The sequence below is a fragment of the Garra rufa genome, chromosome 20, assembly GCF_049309525.1.
Source record: "Garra rufa chromosome 20, GarRuf1.0, whole genome shotgun sequence".
Classification (NCBI taxonomy): Eukaryota; Metazoa; Chordata; class Actinopteri; order Cypriniformes; family Cyprinidae; genus Garra; species Garra rufa.
The window spans coordinates 1,601,473-1,624,379 of NC_133380.1; the positions used below are offsets into that span (position 1 = coordinate 1,601,473).

Below are 22,907 nucleotides of genomic sequence, written 5' to 3' on the forward strand. Positions count from 1 at the left end.
GCCAACACACAAGAGAAGAACAAGAGGACCAATGAATAATAGCTGTTTCTGGATGAGAAGCAGATGAGAAGTGTTAGAGGATGAAGGTGTGAGGAGGATCAGATGTGCTGAGTTTGCTGCTTTCAGGAGATGTGGATCTGCTGAGCAGCGATAAACACACACAACGCACACAGCTGCTGCAGGATCACAATCAGAAACCACTAGAGTTCTCATATGAACATGAAGCAGCAGGACCATCTGTGATTGGATCAATGCTCCTGTCGACCAATCAGAATAGAATCTGATGAGAAATGCTGCCCAATTAGTTAAAGCACTAAAATGAGTAACTGGACACACATAAAAAAACAAAACTGAAATAAACAACAACAAAAAAATATTAAACCTAAATAATATTAAAAAAATAAAGTAAAATGAAATAAAAAATGATATGTCATTTGATGTTGCTAAAAAGAGTATTACTTTGTGTATTTGTTGTAATGCAATGCGTTTATGCCGTTTGAGGTTCAATAAACATATTATTTTCCACACACTGTACATTATTGTTGCTCTCTGCCTTGCCTTTCTTCAATTTTTACAAAACTCATCGCTGATGGAGACCAAGGTGTTCTCTGATTGGCCAGCAATCCGGTGCATTGTGATTGGCTAAATACCTCAAGAGCGTGACGGAAATGTTACGCCCCTTACCATGCTGCCCGACGACACAAACAATAAAACCCTTCATAAACCAGACATTAGTTGAATTCAGTTAAGACCATAGACTGTAAATAATATGGAAGTAGTGTCCGTGACGTCACCCGTAGGATTCTGAAGCGCTCTTTTGAAGCCTATAGTGGGCGGGATTCGGCCATCGCCATCTTGGAATCCCGGATGATCAAAAATGAGCAAAAAGGCGGGACGTGGGTGGGGCTGGTTGCTGAAACCACGCCCACTTATCGCACCAATGGTGACAGCAGCGGCAATCCCCCTGTCACTCAAGTGGCCACGCCCTTAATTATGCTGAACTTTAAGGCTTAATATAACTTAAACGGATGAGTTATAAAAAAAATTCACCCCCCTCACAGTTGACATGAAGGGCGAAATTAGCTATAGGCTATAGACCAAAACCATTTTTTGAACCAGGCTGTAAACACGTTTTTTTCTGCTGTAAAGTTGGGCATTTTAACATGGGGACTCAATGGGACTGACTCTCTTCTGCAGCCAGTCTCTAGCGGCCAGTTCATGAATTGCAGTTTAAGCCACTTCCGTGTTAGTTTCAATAGAGACAGCGGGAGGATGCCGCTTGATTAAGACACAACTACTGATTACAATCACTCACACTGGAACAACATGCTAATCATGCTAGAATCATGCTAGCAACAGGCTAATCATGCTAGAATCATGCTAGCAACAGGCTAATGATCCTAGACACATGCTAGAAACTTGCTGATAATGCTAGAATCATGCTAGCAACATGTTAATCAGGCTAGACAAATGCTAGCAACATGATAATCATGCTAGAAACACGTTAACAACTTGTTAATCATGCTAGAAACATGTTAACAACATGATAATCATGCTAGAAACATGCTAGCAACTTGATAATCATGTTAAAAACACGTTAGCAACATGCTAATGATCCTAGACACATGCTAGAAACTTGCTGATAATGCTAGAATCATGCTAGCAACATGTTAATCAGGCTAGACAAATGCTAGCAACATGATAATCATGCTAGAAACACGTTAACAACTTGTTAATCATGCTAGAAACATGTTAACAACATGATAATCATGCTAGAAACATGCTAGCAACTTGATAATCATGTTAAAAACACGTTAGCAACATGCTAATGATCCTAGACACATGCTAGAAACTTGCTGATAATGCTAGAATCATGCTAGCAACATGTTAATCAGGCTAGACAAATGCTAGCAACATGATAATCATGCTAGAAACACGTTAACAACTTGTTAATCATGCTAGAAACATGCTAGCAACTTGCTAATGATCCTAGACAAATGCTTGAAACTTGCTAATAATGCTACAATCATGCTAGCAACATGCTAATCATGCTAGACACATGCTAGCAACATGATAATCATGCTAGAAACACGTTAACATGCTAGTCATGCTAGAAACATGCTAGCAACTTGCTAATCATGTCAGAAACATGTTACCAACATGCTAATGATCCTAGACACATGCTAGAAACTTGCTGATAATTGTAGAATCATGCTAGCAACATGCTAATGATCCTAGACACATGCTAGAAACTTGCTGATAATGCTAGAATCATGCTAGCAACATGTTAATCATGCTAGACACATGCTGGCAAAATCTTTTTAAACTTCTTAAACTTTAAATATTAATATGTTTATATATTTAATATATATCTCTTTAGGTTTAAGACTTTAACCCCTGGTTTCACAGACAAGGCTTAAGCCTAGTCCTAGACTAAAATTTAAGTCAGAGCTGTTTCAACTGAAAACAAAATTCTACTGATTGATCTTAAAATATATCAGTGCCTTTGTTTTGTCTCACCAGTAATGTTTTTTCCTAAGCATGTTTATAAAAATGACTTAAATGTCCTAATTGAACTATGACCTAATCCTGGCTTAGTCTAAGCCCTGTCTGTGAACCGGGCCTAAGTGTTGCAACTTTACAGATCTAATCAATGCACAAACAGCTGGTAACACTCCAAAGACAAAGGAAAACAAGAAAGTGCATCGTATGACCTCTTTAATTAAAAGGAATGAAATGAGCGTTGGAGCTGGAGTTGTAGAGTTGCAGATCAGATTTGAGTGACAGCTGTTGATCTGCATTGAGTGTCACAGGAGTGTTGTGTCTGTTATGGTCAGAGTGTCAGTCCTCATGTCACGTTCAGACTCGATGACGCTGCGTCGGCGGACGGCTCCTGTGTGAACAGACGAGGTCTGCGATGTAAAGCGTCAGGTTGATGAAGCTCATCACGGAGACGGCCAGCTTCACGTCCCACGAGCACTTCCCCCTCGGACAGCCCTGCGGCCGCAGCGGATCGCCGTACTTCCTGTCGAAGCAGAAGACGGGCCAGAGGACGGCGGCGCTCACGTACAGCAGCACCGCTCCGAACGTGGAGATCACCGCCACGCGCTCCAGCGGCAGACGCACGACCGCGGTCCGACCCGACACCACCAGCGCCACCAAGAGGACGCTCCCGGTCAAACACACCCCGAACACCGCAGAGCAGTACAGCGTCGCCGCGTGACGAGTGAAATCCGTCCCGTTGGAGAGCATCACGAAGATCAAACATCCCATATAACACTGCGCCACCTTCAGGATGACAGAATAATACTAATTACAAAAGTTTCCTAACTAACCTAACCTTTTCTTTTCCTAACTAAAAGTACTAACTGGAAAAAAAACAAAAAAAACAACTAAAACTCAAATAAAAAATAAATATTAATATTAAAAAAACAAATAAATAAAAATTACAAAAGCACATAAAATAAATCTGAAATAAAATATTATTAAATGTTTTACTTTCCTAACTAAAATTGCTAACTGGAAAAAAATAAAAACCTAAAACTCAAATATAAATAAAAAATAAACATTAACATTTAAAAAAAAGTACAAAACCACATAATAAAATAAAATATTATTTTATTTTTTCCTTTCTGTCCTTTCCTTTTCCTTTCCTAACTAAAAGTACTAACTGGGGAAAAAAACAAAAAACAAATAAAACTTGAATAAAAAAGTAATAGTAATATTTTAAAAAACAAATAAATAAAAATTACAAAAGCACATAATAAAATAAATCTGAAATAAAATATTATTAAATTTTTTCCTTTCCTTACTAAAATTACTAACTGGAAAAAAATAAGAACCTAAAATTTAAATAAAAATAAATAGTATTATTAAAAAAATAATTCCAAAATAAATCTAAAAATAAAATAAAACAAAATATTATTTCATTTTGTCCTTTCCTTTCTTTTTTTCGTTTCTTAACTAAAATTACTAACTAAAAAGTAAAACTCAAGTAAAAATAAATAAAAAACAAATAGTAATATAAAAAAAGACACAAAAGCACATCATAGAATAATAATAAAATAGTAATAAAATATTATTTTATTTTTTCCTTTTCTTTCCTAAAAACTCTTAAAACCTAAAAGTCAAATATAAATAACAAATAAGGAGTAATACAAAAATAATAATAATAAAAATTACAAAAGCACATAAAATAAATCTGAAATAAAATAAAATATATATATTTTTTATACTTTTCCTTTCCTAACTAAAATTACTAACTGGGAAAAAAATAAAAACCTAAAACTCAAATAAAAATAAATAAAAAATAAATAGTAATATTTAAAAAACAAATAAATAAAAATTACAAAAGCCCATCAAAATAAATCTGAAATAAAAAAATTGTATTTCACTATTTCCTTTTTTCTTTTCGTCCTTTCCTTTTCCGTTCCTAACTAAAATTACTAACTTGAAAAAAAAAAAAAAACTAAAACAACAAAAATATAAATATCAAATAAGCAGTAATATAAAAAAGAATAAAAATTACAAAAGCACATAATAAAATAAATCTGAAATAAAATGTTATTAATTTTTCCTTTCATCCTTCCCTAACTAAAATTTAGAACTAGAAAAAAATTAAAACCTAAAACTCACATATAAATAAAAAATAAACAGTAATATTTAAAAAAAAAAAAAAAGAATAAAAATGACAAAACCACAAAATAAAATAAATCTGAAATAAAATAAAATAAAATATTATTTTATTTTTTCCTTTCTGTCCTTTCCTTTTCCTTTCCTAACTTAAATTACTAACTGGAAAAAAATAAAAACCTAAAATTCAAATATAAATATAAATAAAAAATAAACACTAATATGTATTAAAAAAAATGTACAAAACCACATAATAAAATAAAATATTATTTTATTTTTTCCTTTCTGTCCTTTCCTTTCCCTTTCCTAACTAAAAGTACTAACTGGGAAAAAAATAAATAAAAAAATAAATAAATAAATAAAACTTGAATAAAAAAGAAATAGTAATATTTAAAAAACAAATAAATAAAAATTACAAAAGCACATAATAAAATTAATCTGAAATAAAATATTATTAAAAAAAATTCCTTTCCTAACTAAAATTACTAACTGGAAAAAAATAACCTAAAACTCAAATATAAATAAAAAATAAACAGTAATATTTAAAAAAAAAAAAAAAGAAAAAAAGAAAGAAAATTACAAAAGCACATAATAAAATAAATCTGAAATAAAATTATATATATAATTTTTTCATTTTCTTTTTCTAACTAAAAGTACTAACTGAAAAAAAAAAAAACTAAAACTCAAAAAAAAATTAATATTAAAAAAACAAATAAATAAAAATGACAAAACCACATAATAAAATAATTCTGAAATAAAATAAAATAATATAAAAAATTTTCTTTTCCTAACTAAAATTACTAACTGGAAAAAAAAAACAAGAACAAAACCTAACACTCACCTTGAGGACCCCGGACGGTGTCGCCATGTAGCTCACGATGCGGCCCGGTTTGCCCCGCGACAGGAAGACCTCCGTCCCGTACGAGACACACACCGCCCACGAACACACGCTCACCGCCATTCTGAAGTTTCTGACCTCGCAGTTGTTGTACGGACAGTCGTCCGCGCGAACGAAGAACAAGGGGTAGATGACAGACACGGTGAGCGTCAGGAGGGTGGCGAGGGATGCAAACGTCACCGTCAGGTTCTCCCAGGACACCGGAACACAGGTGTGCAGACGGGTCACGTCCAGAACCAGAACGGCCGCGCTGATGGCGAAGCAGGACGTCCAGACCGCCATGCAGAACGTCCCGTAGGTGGCGCTGTAACCCGCGCCGTGGACCACTAATGAGACGACGGCGCAGCCCAGGGTCAGCTGACACACACGGGACGCACCGATTGGGGAAAACACGGCTGAGAAGTTCAGATGATGTCCAGCAGAGGCGCTCATGATGAGACGCGACACTAGCGCTTCAACGTTTGGGGTCAGAAGTTGCTTCTGTTCAACAAGGCTGCTTTTATTTGATCACGAAATAATATAAAAAATTAATTAATGTTATAATCAATGTTGAAAATGGTTGTGGTGCATCAATACTTTTGTGAAAAAAAAAAAAAATCAAAATAGAATATAAAAAATAAACATCAAATCATAGAAATGTAAAATTAAATAAATAAAAAAATCACAAAAATGTAAAATCATATTTTAAAAATTAAAAAATTTAAAAAATATATTTTCAAAATAAAACAAATAATAATAATCAAATTATGTAAAATAAATAATTGAAAAAGAAATCAATATAGAACTGACTAGAAATGCATTTATTCATAAAAATGAAAAACTAAAATAATTTTACAATAAAAATAAACAAAATAGATTACAAAAAGTAATTATCAAATTACAGAAATTATGAAAAATATTTCTGTAAAAGAAACCTATATAAAACTATATTTAAAATATATAACAATATATCTAAAACTAAACACAAAAATGAATGATCACATTACAGAAATTTTAAATTATCTGTTAAATAAATATTTAAAAGGGAAATCAATATAAAACTGACTAGAAATGCATTCATTCATAAAATGTCAAATTAAAATAATTGAAATTGTTTTGAAATGAAATACAAAATTAATATAAATCAGATAATAGAAATGTAAAATTAAATAAATTATATAAAAAAAGAACAAAAACGAAATAAATAAAATAAATCAAAATAGAATACAAAAAATAATAATCAAATCATAGAAATGTACGATTAAATAAATAAATAATTAAAAACAAATAAAAATAAAACACTGATTAGAAATGTATTAATTAATAATTAATAAAATATATTTTCAAAATAAAACAAATAATAATAATCAAATTATGTAAAATAAATAAAGGAAAAAGAAATCAATATAGAACTGACTAGAAATGCATTAATTCATAAACATTAAAATTATTTTAAAATGAAAATAAATAAAACAAAAAGTACAAAAAGTAATCATCAAATTACAGAAATTATGAAAAATAATTATGTAAAACAAATCATTGAAAAAGAAATCAATATAAAACTAAACAAAAATTACTGATCAAATTAAAATACAGAAATGTAGAATAATGTGAATATTTAAAAAAGAAATCAATGTAAAACTGACTAGACATGCATTCATTCATAAAAATGTCAAACCGAAAATAAATAAAACAAAAAGTGCAAAAATAAAAATTTAAATTTCAGCAATTTAAAATGATGTACAATAAATAACTGAAAAAGAAATCAATATAAAACTAAACAAAAACAATTATCAAATTACAGAAATTTTAAATTAAGTGAAATAAATATTTAAAAAAAGGAATCAATGTAAAACTGATTAGAAATGCATTCATTCATAAAAATGTCAAATTAAAATAATTGAAATTGTTTTGAAATAAAATACAAAACAAATAATAATCAAATAATAGAAATGTAAAATTAAATAAATAATATTAAAAAAGAAATAAAAATAAAACACAGACTATAAATCTATTCATTCATAAATATTTGCAACTAAAAAAAATTAAATCAAAATAAAACACAAAAGAATAATCAGGTAATAGCAATGTAAAATTATAGAAATAAAAATAAAACACTAGCAATGTATTAATTCATAAAAATGTCAAACTAAAATTATTTTCAAAAAATTTAAAATAAATCCAATTAAAATACAAAAATAACAATCACATCATAGAAATGTCAAATTAAATAAATAATTAAAAACAAATTAAATAAAGCTGATTAGAAATATATTAGCAATCAAAACAAAACACAAAAATTATGTAAAATAAATAATTAAAAATTAGAAATGCATTGAAATTGTTTTAAAATGAAAGCAAATTACTAAAAACAAATTAAAAATCATAAAAATGTCAAATTTAAATTGTAAAATGAAAACAAAATTAAATAAAACACTCACTTAAAACTAAATCATATCACAGAAATGTAAAATTAAATAAAGAATAAAAATAAATATATAAACAAACCACTCACTAGGAATGTATTAATTCATAAAAATGGTAAACTAAAACTATTTTAAGATGAAAACAAATAAAAGTCAGAGAATTAAAAAAATAATAATACATTAATTAATTAAAAAAAGAAAAAATATATTAAATCATTAATAAATAAGTGTTTAAAATCAAAACAATCCAAACGAAAGACGAATGTGGAATTTGTTATTCATTTTGTCAGGATTCTTTGATAAACAGATAGTTCGAAAGAACAGAATTCATTTGAAATAGAAATCTATAATGTCTTTAACATTATAAATGTCTTTACTCTCACTTTTGATCACTTTAGTGCGTCCTTGATGAATAAAAGCATTGATTGAAACTCTTACTGACCCCAAAGGCTAGTGTGTTTGGTGTCTCATTATGATGGATATCCAGCAGCAGAGATGTTTTAAAGCACTGACTCCTGTTCATCTATTGATGACGATATCCCACCGTCTGTTTGACGCTTCCAGAGCTGAGGCTGTTCCTCAGACGTTCCTCCTCAAGGGTGGTGAAGTATTTCTGACTCTATTTTGGAGCGTCTGACTCACGATCTGTCAGAAAGCAAACATGTCAAAATGGCCAGAGTCTCACAGCGACGGACAGAAAATGTGTCGCAGCGATATCATTAACCTCAGATAATTACCTTCTAGTCCAAATGCTTATGGATCCACTCTCAGTATTTCAGCACAAGAATCAGGCCACAGAGAAGATCAGATCTGCTGTCCATGCGGCCGTCCGTGACTTTCTCCAGTCGTGGAGGTCCAGAGAAGAGAGAGTTATTGGTATGTGGGAGTGTCAGAGCAGATATGAAGCAGGAATGTGTGTCAGACGACACCTGTGACAACAAACCACACTTATTCTATATATAAACACACACACACAAACAAGCAGCTCAAGAATCAACCCTAAATATGTCAAACAACTACTAGATTATGCCAAAAATTACTCTTCAGAACTAGTGTTGGGCGTAACGCATTACAAGTAACGCAAGTTACGTAATAATCTTACTTTTTTCAAGTAACTAGTAAAGTAACGCATTACTTTTTAATTGACAAGAAAATATCTGAGTTACTTCTTCCTCATTTATCGATTGAAAGCTCTCCTGTCCCCATGTGGAGAGAAACTGTAAGACGTTACTTTAGTTCTAGAATAAATGTGAACATGCATTAATTCATCTCACTCACTAAAAAACTGATAGTGTTCTTCAAAATTAATTCAAACACTGAAATTCAATGCAAACCTGCAATAATTAAATGTTAAATAATACAAATATCCTTTTATTAACCGATGTCTTTACTGTCGACTTTCGATGATCCAATTCATCCATACTAATAAACAAAAATGACTCAAGATAATCTGACATTTTTATTGCTGAAGAGTTGACATTTGTTCTTCTGCGGTCTACTGTACAGACGGCAATTTACTTTTCTCTAAGCCTGAGGCTTTTGATGTGAAAAGGCTTTTACATTTGACACAAATAGAACTTTTTATATTAAAAACAAACAAGCAAGCCCTGCCCAGATTTAAAAAGTAACGCAAAAGTAACGTAACGCGTTACTTTCCATAAAAAGCTAAACTAAGTAACGTAATTAGTTACTTTTTTAGGGAGCATTACTTTTAAAAGTAACTTTCCCCAACACTGGTCAGAACATCTGATGAGTTTGTTTGTTCATCAGATTTGTGGAAATGTCTGATTCCATCACTGGATTCTCTGCGGTGAATGGGTGCCGTCAGAACGAGAGTCCAAACAGCTGATAAAAATGATCCACAAGTAATCCACACCACTCCAGTCCATCAGTTAACATCTTGAGAAGACAAAAGCTCAAACAAATCCATCATTAAGACATTTTTAACTTAAATACCAGTGAGAAAGTGGTCTGATTAAGCATCATTTAGAAGCCAAAACACCTCAGATTTTGATGTGAGAGACAACAGGAGATGGACTTTTTCATTGGAGGAAGTGTTATTATGGATTATGGACTTGTATTTTAGTTACAAACATCTTAATGATGGATTAGTTTCCGCTTTTGTCCTCTGGAGTGAATGGGTGCCGTCAGAATGAGAGTCCAAACAGCTGATAAAAACATCACAATGATCCACAAGTAATCCACACCACTCCAGTCCATCAGTTAACATCTTAAGAAGACTAAAGCTGAAACAAGATGTTTTTAACTCAAATACGAGTTCATAATCTATAATAGCACTTCCTCCAGTGAAAAGGTTAGAGAAAGCCAATGTTTACAAGCCAAAACAGCTCTAAACAAATATGTGGCTGGATTTGGATGTGAGAGACTATCTAGACAACTATCACTTTATATAGACTAATAAAATTAGATACAACAATCATTTCTCACATATTTTTTACAATACATCCTGATAAATGCAAAAATGACTTCAGTGGTGTGAAATGACTGGATGCTTTCAGCTGATTTCCTATTGAACTGTCAGCAACTGAACTGCAGCTCAAACTATTTCAAATAGAGAATTAATCTACAAACTCCATCATAATACACAATGTGAACATCTAATATGAAGGTAAAACAGTAGCAAAACTCGAGAGCTTGTTGATTTGAATGTGAGAACTTGTCATATTAATATTCGTATTTGTAAGCTGAAATTTGAACTCACAGCTCTGATGTGAAAAGCTGAATCTGTTGATTTGCACACACAGACAATGATCCAAACACCCGTGTTTTGAATTTGAAGTTGCAAATTAATAGCTACAAATGTGCAAAATGACAATCACATAAACAAAATGAAAGATACAAGTGTGTACGACATATTTGCTTTCGCAATGTACTTCAGTTTTACTGTACAACCTCAAGTCAGCACTTACAGCCTCTCACATCTAGCAGTACAACTTCAGATTTTAGCGCTTTGACTTTTGCTACTGTTCTTGCGATATTCCTGTTGCAAAACTCACTCGTGCACTTGTAAATGCAGACGTGAGAGCTCAGAGCCGGGGGCGGGGCTAGGGTGGGAATTAAGTCATTTTATTGGTCGATGCCTGACCAATGAATATCGCTGTCCCAGAGTTGCCATATAACTTATTTTTTAATATAATTTAAACTTCTTTAAATTCCTTATTTGCTTGTCTTTATTAATATTCACTTGTACTTATATGAATATAATAAAATAGCATGGGATGTCATTAATGAACCTTTTTAAATGCAACAATTTAAAAAAACGTATAAAAATCGAGTGCTTGATAATGCCTAAATGTACATTAAAAAGCTATATCTAAAAACATCAGCAGTGACCGGCAATACTGTTTTGAGAAACTAGAGCTAAAAATTATTTATTAAAAAGCCATAAGAGCATCTAGTGGTTAAACCATGGCATTACATATGAATATTATCTTTCTAGCCACTAAATGCCTCTAATTTGCCTTTTTGCATATATTGTAATAGGCATATTAAAAAAAAAAACATTTTTAAAAGACCATCATAATTATTGTGCATATTATTTAGTACCAAAATCAATGCACTTTATGTGCAAATACAGCGAAACTCCTTTGTGTCCTGATTAATCCCATTCAAATTTATTGACAGCGTGGAGTTTTTGGAACTGTAGAGAGTACCATGAACCACGTGACCGTGTGGCGGCGAGATCAAAGCATGTCGTAACTCTGTTTCTCAGCGGTTCTGGTACAGCGATATTACTCTGCAATATGCAGTTGGATATACATATGAAAGATGTTGCATTATTTGTTTAGCAGATTATAACTAAATGACAAGATGAATGCAGTGCAAAATTCCCTAAAAAGTAAGGATATTCAATGAAAATAGTTTCCAGTGTTTTACTAATAACTGATACATATGCATTAAAAAATGTTTCTTACTGCACTGCAGTTCGCGATGGCTAGCGTTGTTCATTGGTCAGGCATCGACCAATAAAATGACTTAATTTCCACCCTAGCCCCGCCCCCGGCTCTGAGCTCTCACGTCTGCATTTACAAGTGCACGAGTGAGTTTTGCAACAGGAATATCGCAAGAACAGTAGCAAAAGTCAAAGCGCTAAAATCTGAAGTTGTACTGCTAGATGTGAGAGGCTGTAAGTGCTGACTTGAGGTTGTACAGTAAAACTGAAGTACATTGCGAAAGCAAATATGTCGTACACACTTGTATCTTTCATTTTGTTTATGTGATTGTCATTTTGCACATTTGTAGCTATTAATTTGCAACTTCAAATTCAAAACACGGGTGTTTGGATCATTGTCTGTGTGTGCAAATCAACAGATTCAGCTTTTCACATCAGAGCTGTGAGTTCAAATTTCAGCTTACAAATACGAATATTAATATGACAAGTTCTCACATTCAAATCAACAAGCTCTCGAGTTTTGCTACTGTTTTACCTTCATAATCTAACATGTATTTTAAGCCACAGCTCGTCATATTAATGAAGTGTTAGCAGCAGTAACTCGGTTAACTTACCTCAGTATGTTCTTAGATTTATGTTGGAAATATTGATATTTTATTCGCAAACATCATACTTTTTTCGCTTATTTTAGTTAATGTCATAAAACTAGCTTGCTAAGCCAGTAGTAGTACTGACAGTGTCGTGTAAACATGGCTGAAGACGCGAAATACTGAGGAACAGATGAACCGAATCAATTGAGTGAGTCATTTACGCTGGAAGCGCTCCGATTGATTCAAACTCATGACTGCGATCATTCAATTCAAGCGATTCACTAGCAAAAAACGGATTGAAAGAGGCATTTTCAAATTTCGAAATAGCTTGTAATAAAAAAGCAGGTATGGGTGAAACGGAGCTTTTCGAAACTCCGAATCAGTTGAACCACTGCGTCGCAAAATGATTCACTGTCGGATCGCGAATCATTTGATTCAAATCAGGTCTTTAAAGCGCGCATCGCGAATCGTTTGATGTAGATCGGACTTAGGAGCGGGTTTGCGAATCAATTTAAGAATTGAATGATCCGCACTCCGAGTCCTGATCTGAAAATGGGGATTTGCTAATCATTATTCGGTTCAAGGTTTGCATCGCGATCATTTGATTTAGATCCGAACTTTAGAGCGAGTTTGTGAATCATTTCGTGAACTGAATGATCCGCGTTCTGAGTCCTGATCTGGGAATGATGGTTCGTGAATCATATTCAGTTTGAGGCTTCGCATCGCGATCAACTGATTTAGATCCGAACTTCCGAGCGAGTTTGCGAATCATTTCGTGAACTGAGTGATTCATGCTCCGAGTCCTGATCTGAAAATGGGGATTCGCTAATCATTATTCGAGCGTGAATTGCGAATCATTTACATTAGGTTCCGAACTTAGGAGGGGGTTTGTGAATCATTTTGCGATTTGAATGGTCTGCGCTCCGAGTCCTGATCTGAAAGTTATGGTTCACGAATCATATTCAGTTTGAGGCTTCGCATCGCAGAATCATTTGATTTAGATCTGAACTTTGGAGCGAGTTTGTGAATCATTTTGTGACTTGAATGATCTGCGCTTCAAGTCCTGATGTAAAAATAATGATCCGAACTTCAGAGTGGATTCGCAAATCATTTGACGAATTGAATTATCCACGCTCCAAGTCCTGATCTGAAAATGATGGTTTGTGAATCATATTCAGTTTGAGGCTTCGCATCGCGGATCGTGAATCATTTGTTTTAGATCGGAACTTCGGAGCAGGTTCGTGAATCATTTTGCGAATTAAATGATTGTCGCTCCGAGCCCTGATCTTAAAAACAACGGTTTGCCTACTACAAATCATTTGATTCAGTTCAAGGCTTTGGAGGGCAGATAATTTAAATTTAGATCGGAACTTTGAAGCAGATTCGTGAATCCTTTGATTCAGACCGGATTCGGAAGTATGGTAAGCGAATCATTATTTAGATTGGAGCTTCAGAGCGAATCATTTGATTCAGATCAATACTTTAGTGCGGGTTTGTGAATCTTTTGTTGCAGATCGGGACTTCAGAGTGAGTATTGCTAATGTTTTTTCCTAATTTCATTTTTTTATTAAACAGTACAAATCATCAGAGGATTACGGCAGTACACACACAAAACAAAACAAAACCTCTTCATTTTGAAACTTTGTTTTGACAAAAGCATTCCTCAAATCATTGCTCATAGTCTGATGAAATCACTTACTAACCTTCAAGTCCAGGTTTCTCATGATACACAGAAAGACAGGAAGAGACAGAGCAGATGAACTCTGTTATGTTTCATATTAATCTGATGCATTCTAAGCTTGACCCATAATAATAACACACACATATTAGTTTAATGTGGGACAGACAAGGACATATTTAGTTGAACATCAGTTTCTGCAGCTCTGGTTGAATGCGATTGATTTTATGTTATTTATAATATAAAAAATCATTGAAATACATAAATAGATGAAAGAAATAATAAATACATACATATATGAATAAATAACTTGTTTTTTTTAATCTTTCAAAAAATATATTTTTGAAAGGAAACAATGAAAATAAAAATGCAAATAAATTGAATTATTGACTAACGTTTTACTACATCTTTAAATACCTTTTGTGTATAGATAAATATATACATATATAAACAAACACACACACAAACTAGCTAACCCATCCCTGGCAAAATTTTTAAATTGTACTTTTTAATGCATAATTTGTAATACTTTGAGTATAAAAAAAATATAAAAAATAAATAAATAAATGGGTCAAATGTCCACATCTTTACAAAAGTGATTTTATGTCCATAGAAAGCATATTAAATGAAAGTGTCTATTTTTTAGGTTTCAAATAAGTTTTTGGAGAATAAAATGTCAAAATTTGATTGAAATAATGTTAGATTGTCATTCAGTGTAACACAATATTTATGTAAAAATCAAAAATCAAACATGATTATTCTGACTTGTACATATTAAAATATATAAAAGAATAAGGGAGTATATTACATTTTATTGTGTTTTAAATGAGTAAAACAATTCTTAGTGACAAATGGGCAAAACCTAGGATAGTGGCTCATTTAAAAAAATGTAGAATTACAACTAATTAGTATTTGGGGTATTTTAGTTTGTCATAAATAGTTTTTTGTTGTAAATATGCCTGACAAGATTGACACTGAATGACATTTTAATGGATGTCTTCTGTAAATTAGGGAAAAATGTATGATATTTATTTTTTGCTCAGAAAAACAAAATCGAAATTGCAATTAAATTAAACAGAAAACTTTAAAACTTTTTTTTTTTGAAAAACAACAATTTAAATCAGTTATTATTTAAATTTAAAGTTGTTTTTATGCTTAAACCTTTTTCCGTCTTTGACCAAAATACATAAAATAAAAATAATAATTTACTATATCCTAGTGAAGATCCCAGCATATTTTTTAGGATTTCTTTTTTGAGCATAAATTATAAAAAAAAAAAAAAAAAAAAAAAGCTATCTTTTTTAAATTTCCTTTGTGTCTATAAATATTTCTGTGTTGATGGGCATTGACACACAGACTATAAACAGAGTTCTGCTGAAAGCGGATCGTTCCTCTAAAAACAGTGAGTCATTTACTCAATGAACCACAAACTGTAACAAAGCCTAACAGCTGGAGGAATACTCTAACAGCAAACACACAGAAATCATATTAAAATTCACTTTCAGTTCTTTTTGTCACGTTCAGTCAGGCGCTCAGTGTTTCTGCTTTAACAGGTGCTGCTCATCAATCACTTCACTAACATTCACACACTAAATATAGTTAGTTATAGTTTTTTTTTTTTGCTTTTTATTTTTTGCATTCTAATTTGAAAGTTTTAGTAATTGTATTTTTCATGTCAGTTCTAGATTTACTTATTTTAAGTTAAACTAGCTGAAATAAAATAAGTAAAAGAAAATATTTAATTTTATAAATAATATTATCTATATAAATAATAGATATTTAAAAGTTTAGTTTAATAAAAAAAAAAGGAATAAACCGTGTTTCTGCTTTAACAGGTGCTGCTCATCAATCACATTCACACACTAAATATAGTTGGTTTTTTTGCATTCTTATTTTAAAGTTTTAGTAATTTTCTTTTCATTTCAGTTGTAGATTTAGTTAAAGTTAAACTAGCTGGAATAAAATATTTAAAAAGAAATAGTAGATATTATAAATAATATTTTTTATATATCAGTTATTTATATAATATAAATAATAGATATTACATTATTTTAATATATTTTATATTTGCTAAAATTATTATGGATTTTTTTAAAAATTACTACAGTAAGCTTAGTAATTTCTTTAAACTCATTTATAAGTTGTTTTTAACACAACAGCGCCACCAGCTGAAGGATCAGTGTATTTACAGGCTGTAGTTCAGCTTGATTTGTGGGTTTGTTCTGCCATCTGCTGAAAACACAAACTCACAAAGAGCTCCAAATGTCCAGCAGATGGACACAAAGAGCCACAGAAATCCAGCAAAACAACCTGAAACTCAATCCGTGCAGCCCACAGACACAAACCACAGAAACAACCACATTTACTAGCAAACAAAACATGCTTCATTTATTTTCCTGTGTATTTGTATATATATATATATATATATATATTTTTTTTTATTATTATTATTTATTTTAATAAAATGCTATTAAAATATGAATGATTTTAGATAACAGACTAAATATTACATTTTACCCCTCTGGTTGCCCCTAAACTTCTTCAAAAATGTCTTTCTTGAAATTTAAAAGAAATGCATACATAAAAAAAGAAATATATACAAAAGTTAAAGTTGATTTTTTTCAGTTTTTATTATAATCCTAGTTTTAGTCATTTTGTTATCCTAATTGTTAAAATCATGTTAGCAAAATGCTAGTAACTAATTAAAGATGTTAGAAACATGCTAGTAACATGCTAACAACTTGCTAATCACGTTAGAAAAATGTTAATTTGTTAATCATGCTAGAAACATGTTGTCAACTAGCTAATCAAATGCTAGAAACATGCTAGCTAATCATGCTAACTAAATGCTAGAAACATGCTAGCTAATCATGCTAACAACTTGCTAACCATGTTAGAAACATGTTAACAACTTGTTAATCATGCTAGAAACATGTTGTCAACTAGCTAATCATGTTAACTAAATGCTAGAACATGTTGTCAACTAGCTAATCATGCTAACTAAATGCTAGAAACATGTTGTCAACTAGCTAATCATGCTAACTAAATGCTAGAAACATGCTAGCTAATCATGCTAACAACTTGCTAATCATGCTAGAAAAATGTTATTAACTAGCTAATCATGCTAGAAACATGTTGTCAACTAGCTAATCATGTTAACTAAATGCTAGAAACATCCTAGCTAATCATGCTAACAACTTGCTAACCATGTTAGAAACATGTTAACAACTTGCTAATCATGCTAGAAAAATGTTATCAACTTGTTAATCATGTTAGAAACATGTTGGCAACTAGCAAATCATGCTAACTAAGTGTTAGAAACATGCTAGCTAATCATGCTAACAACTTGCTAACCATGTTAGAAACATGTTGGCAACTAGCAAATCATGCTAATAAAAGGCTGTTAATCATGCTGGAAACATGGTAGTCATGTTAGAAACATGCTGTATCTATCTAGCTATCAGTCTATCAAACATTAAAACAACTTTTAACTTCAAACTATTTCAGACTGAAAACCCTCAAACATAAAACTTGAAAATCTTCTTAAACTTTTTTTTTTTTTTAATTCAAACTTTTAAAAACGTTTTCAACTTTCTGGTCCACCTTTCTCAAGCCAACTTCAAGTTCATCTTCTAGTTTATGTTTTTTTAATATTTATTTTTAGCTTTCATTTTTATTTCAGTATTAGTTTTTTCAGAATCAGAATCAGAATTTTAGAATCAGTTTTAGCAATTTTAGTACTTAAACTTTCTTTATTTTGTGTAGTTGCCGAGGCAGCATTTTAATCTAATATTTGTATTTGACTTTATGTAATGGTTTGAGTGAACAGTAGTTCAGCTGAAGTGTATTTTCAGTGCAGAGGAGTTTGAGCTGTGCAGGGATGAGGATGAAGTGCAGTGTTCTGTGGGTTGAATGTGAACGTTGGTTCACCTGTGCGGCTCAGCAGGTGCTCCGCAGTCCTTCATCAAAGCGGCGCCGCAGCTGGACGTCATTAACCCGGTGAACAGCTAGTTAACAGAGACCAACCTCTGGACACTTTGAAGTTCCTTCAGATGCTGGGAAACATCACTTCAAAGCATCGCTTCCAGAAAAACACACCTAAAGATCTGCTTTCGAAAACTAAACCTGACCTCAGGAACTCAGATGATGTAAGAAAAAAAAAACTGAAGTATAATGAAGTCATTTGTTATGCATTTTTCCCCAACTTGAATTAGTTCTTTTCTTTTAAACACATCTATGCAGTTTTAAGTTTTTATAGTTTCAGAACTATCGTCAAGAACAGCTGATGTCAGAAATAAAGAGAGAAGAACTCAATTGGCAATTATCATCGTGTGTTTAATTGATGAATGTTTGCATGAATTACTGTAAATCTACTGAACTACTGATGGGAAATGAGCCGGAGAATCCGAACGCTCTCGTCCTCCTGTGCCGATCAAACCTCACTTCTTACCTGGAAACATACAGGAAAAAAACAAGAAAAATTATATTTATTTTTCAACATGCATTTCCTATATTAATCTCTGGAAGTCTGTTTCACAGAACAGAGAAATAGAAAAAATAGATAGTTGTAACTTATCACACAATTCAGACTTTTCTTGCTATTCTCAGTAAAAGTCTTTGAAATCTAAAGTCAGAATTTCAATATAATATGAGAATTTTGAAATATAATGTCAGAATTATGAAATGTAAGGTCAGAATTTCGAAATATAAAGTCAGAATTGCAAAATAAAGTCAGGATTACGAGATTCAAAGTCAGGATTTCAATATAAAGTCAGAATTTCTAAAAGTCAGGATTTTAATATAAAGTCAAGATTTCAAAATAAAGTGAGACTTAAAATATAAAGTCAGAATTTCAAAATAAAGTCAGGATTTTAATATGAAGTCAGAATTTTGAAACAAAGTCGAAATTTTAAAATATAAAATCTGAATTTCTAAATAAAGTCAGGATTTTAAAATAAAGTCAGAATTTTCAAATATTAAGTCAGAATTTTGAAATATAAAGTCTGGATTTCAATATGAAGTCCAAATTTTCAAATATAAAGTGAGAATTTCAAAATAAAGTCTGGATTTCAATATGAAGTCATATTTTTTTAAAACAAAGTCAGAATATGAAATATAAAAAGTCAGAATTTCAAAATAAAGTCCAAATTTTGAAATATAAAGTCAGAATTTCAAAATAAAGTCAGGATTTCAAAATAAAGTCCAAATTTTGAAATATAAAAAGTCAGAATTTCAAAATAAAGTCAGGATTTCAATATAAAGTCATATTTTTTTAAAACAAAGTCAGAATTTGAAATATATAAAGTCAGAATTTCAAAATAAAGTCTGGATTTCAATATGAAGTCCAAATTTTCAAATATAAAGTCAGAATTTCAAAATAAAGTCAGGATTTCAATATGAAGTCATTTTTTTTTAAACAAAGTCAGAATTTGAAATATAAAGTCAGGATTTCAAAATAAAGTCCAAATTTTGAAATATAAAGTCAGAATTTCAAAATAAAGTCAGGAATTCAATATGAAGTCATACTTTTTTAAAATAAAGTCAGAATTTTGAAATATAAAGTCAGAATTTCAAAATAAAGTCAGGATTTCAATATGAAGTCAGAATTCTAAAATATAAAGTCAGAATTTTTAAATTTAAAGCCAGAATTTCTAAATAAAGTCAGGATTTGAATATAAAGTCAGAATTTCAAATAAGTCTGAATTTCAATATAAACTTAGAATTTCAAGATTTAAAGTCAGAATTTCAAGAGAAACATAAATATGAATAAATTACAGTTCTTTTAAACTAGTAAAGTTTCACAGTATTACTGTTTTTACTCTGTTTCTGATCAAATAAATGCAGCCTTGGTGAGCAAAATACACAATAAGCTCTTGAACACACCTGGCAATTTGAGCCATTTGGGCACTTTGGAGGGATCGGTCTGCACCGGTCTGACCGCTGGCGTCTGCGCATCATTGCCGTCCTCCGTCGCCCCCCGCTGGCCGGAGGAGTCCCGTGACTCAGGAGCGGGCGGCAGGTGGTCTTCAGAGGGAGCGTGCAAGGAGACGGGAGGAGGAGAGCGCGGCATACAGCTGCGGCACAGGAAGCACACGCGTGATGGATGGACACAGGAACAGGAAGAGCGCTTACACAAGTGTTTAGAAGAGATCAGCGCGTCTCTCTGACTCCTTTCATGTGACTGACTGAGGTCAGAGGTCAGGACCTCCTGAGAGGCTGCAATTATTACAGACTTCCTGCATTAGTTTAATGTTCGAGATGAGAGATAAACTCCCAGCGATAAACACATCAGAAATGTTCAGATCTAAGAGCATTACTCATAAAACCACAAATACCAGCTACTCCTTTAAACACTTACTGTAAAATTATTTCATTTGCATTTTAAGTATGACAGATGCTATATAAATAACTTTATTATTAATACACTACACTGTGGTTAGTATGAGAAATTATAGAAAAGTAAAGGAGGATTATGGAAGGTTCTCTGTTTTGTTACACTGTAAAAAGTTCTCTTAAAACTGTATATTATTAACCTACGAGTTACTCATTTAAACCAGTTTGACTCATGGTTATTATAGTTAACTAAAACTAAAAATACAATACAATACAATAGAAGTTAAATAAAGGTTAATTAAAATTATAATACAGAAATAGGTTTATAAAAAATTAAGTATATACAACCTAAAAATTACAAACACAACAAAATTATTAAAACTTTAAATCAAATTTAAGTTAAAAAACATTTTCATTACATAAAAATTAAATAAAGGTTAACTAAGATTATAATAATAAGTAAAATTATAATAAAACTTATTTCATCTTCATTGTTATTTCTCATTTTAATTTAGCCTAAATTGCCAAACTAAATTTGAGTTTGTATATATAAATTATATATAAATTTATTAGAGTTTTTGTGTATAGATATATGGATAGATGGTGTGTATATATATATATATATATATATATATATACACACATACATACATACATACATACACATACACAAACACAAACACATACACCATCTATCCATACATCTATACACAAAAACCCTAATAAATTACAAAACACAACAAAATTACCAAAACTTTAAATCAAATTTAAATGTTAATAAAAAAATGTATTGCATTTATTATATATAGCTGCATTTAACATAAGCACTGAGAATCTTAGCTGGTGTGACCTGTGTAAAAATAAATAAAAAACAAAGCTAAACTAAAAATAATTTTCTTTATTGAAATAAAGCTGAAATAAAATACAATGTAAATATTACATTTTAAAACTTAAAAAAAAAAAACTTTTAAACATGTTAGAATGTTGCTTTGGCAGCAAAATGAAAAAAAAGTTAAAGTTGAACTAAAATTAAAATAAAATAAAAATAAAAGCTAAATTAAAATATTAAACAAATTATAAATAAAATCCTATATTATATAAATTAATAATATAATTAAATGACTAAATAATACTAAAATAACAGTATAACAGTATTACAATACATGTAATATGACTAATGAAACTAGAAACAGCAAAAAAAAAACAAATAAAAAACCTAATGTTCAACTAAATACTTCGCACAATATTTCCTACAAGCAAAAAAAACATTATGAATTACTGTAAATGCGCTCTCTCTCTCTCTCTCTCACTATTATTTATTTATTTATTTATACTACCAGTAAAAGTTTGTAATAATTATTTTCAATAAAATGAATGAGACCTACTTATAAGTGAGAAAAATGTTTATGATAGTAGAATCACTGACCAACACTGAACACTGAACCCACTGCAGTTAAACTAAGGGTTACCATCGTAAACTTACACAAGAGAACGAAGATCTATAAGAAGATAAACTCTGGATCTCTACAATTACAGTGTTTTTTGTAGCTTGTGTTTCTCCCATATGAAGACATCACCGTGAGCTGCCGTGCCAAGCCTAGCAGGACACAGCATCTGCTTTAATGTGTGTGTGATGAGGGAGAGCGGGAGACAGGTGTGTGTGTGTGTGTGTGTGTGTGTGTGTGTGTGTGTGTGCTGGAGGGTTTCTAGGAAAGCAGTCACTATCTTTAGAGCGGATGAGAGAGGAAACAGCCGCTGGAAACTCACATCGGACGGAACTCAAAGGAATTCCAGTGGGACAGAAACATTCCTCCCAGGAAAACTGTGTGTTTGTGTGTGAGTAAAAAAAGTGTGTGAATGTGAGTGTGCCACTGGTATTCCGTACATTGGTATTCCGTACATTATGAGGACCAAATGTCCCAACAAGTATAGTAATATCAATGAATTTTGTTTTAGTAATATTAAATAACTATAAACATTTAAGAGAATAGCAGTGTTCACACCACAACTATAACTATAACGATACAGGGCAACTATATCATTTGGATCACTTTCAGATTTTTTTTTTACAGCTGATGAATGATAAAACACAGACAGCTAATTAGACTTCATTAAAATTTAAAGGGCTTGCGCATTTGAAATAGCAGACGACATTGTAGAGAAACAAACGGACATTGCACAGCAAACAGATTAACATAAAAAGAAAACATAAAATTACCTCCCGATTTCAGTGCTAGTTTGAACAACAATGCAAGCGTGTTCGTGCGAGTGTGCATAAGTGCGAATGAGTGTGTGAGTGCACAAGTGTGCGCATGTGAGCAAGTGTGTGCGTGCATTCATGAGTGTGCGTATGCGTGTGTCTGTGTGAGCACGAGTGTGTATGAGTGTGCAAGTGTGTGCATGATGAGAGTCTGCGTGTTTGTGAGTGTGAGAGTGCGACTGATTGTGCACACGCATG

The 22,907-nt window shown here is 31.5% G+C and overlaps 2 protein-coding genes across 2 annotated transcripts in view; both read right to left on the reverse strand.

Annotated features, from left to right (window-relative positions):
- Positions 1-2,755: 2,755 nt before the first annotated feature.
- Positions 2,756-6,025, reverse strand: LOC141294257 (myeloid-associated differentiation marker-like protein 2). Its single transcript, XM_073826335.1, has 2 exons — positions 5,474-6,025; positions 2,756-3,288 (listed from the first exon to the last, which is right to left on the reverse strand). Exons 1-2 carry the CDS (start codon positions 5,960-5,962, stop codon positions 2,860-2,862), a joined length of 918 nt encoding a protein of 305 aa, XP_073682436.1. The 5' UTR covers positions 5,963-6,025; the 3' UTR covers positions 2,756-2,859.
- Positions 6,026-18,430: 12,405 nt separating this feature from the next.
- aspscr1 (ASPSCR1 tether for SLC2A4, UBX domain containing) overlaps positions 18,431-22,907 on the reverse strand; it is a 35,848-nt gene continuing 31,371 nt past the window's right edge. The window contains exons 16-17 of the mRNA XM_073826044.1: positions 20,000-20,190; positions 18,431-18,566 (exon numbers count right to left, since the gene is read on the reverse strand). Coding sequence (XP_073682145.1) covers positions 18,556-18,566; positions 20,000-20,190 — 202 coding nt within the window. The 3' untranslated portion in view covers positions 18,431-18,555. The remainder of the gene's footprint in view (positions 18,567-19,999; positions 20,191-22,907) is intronic.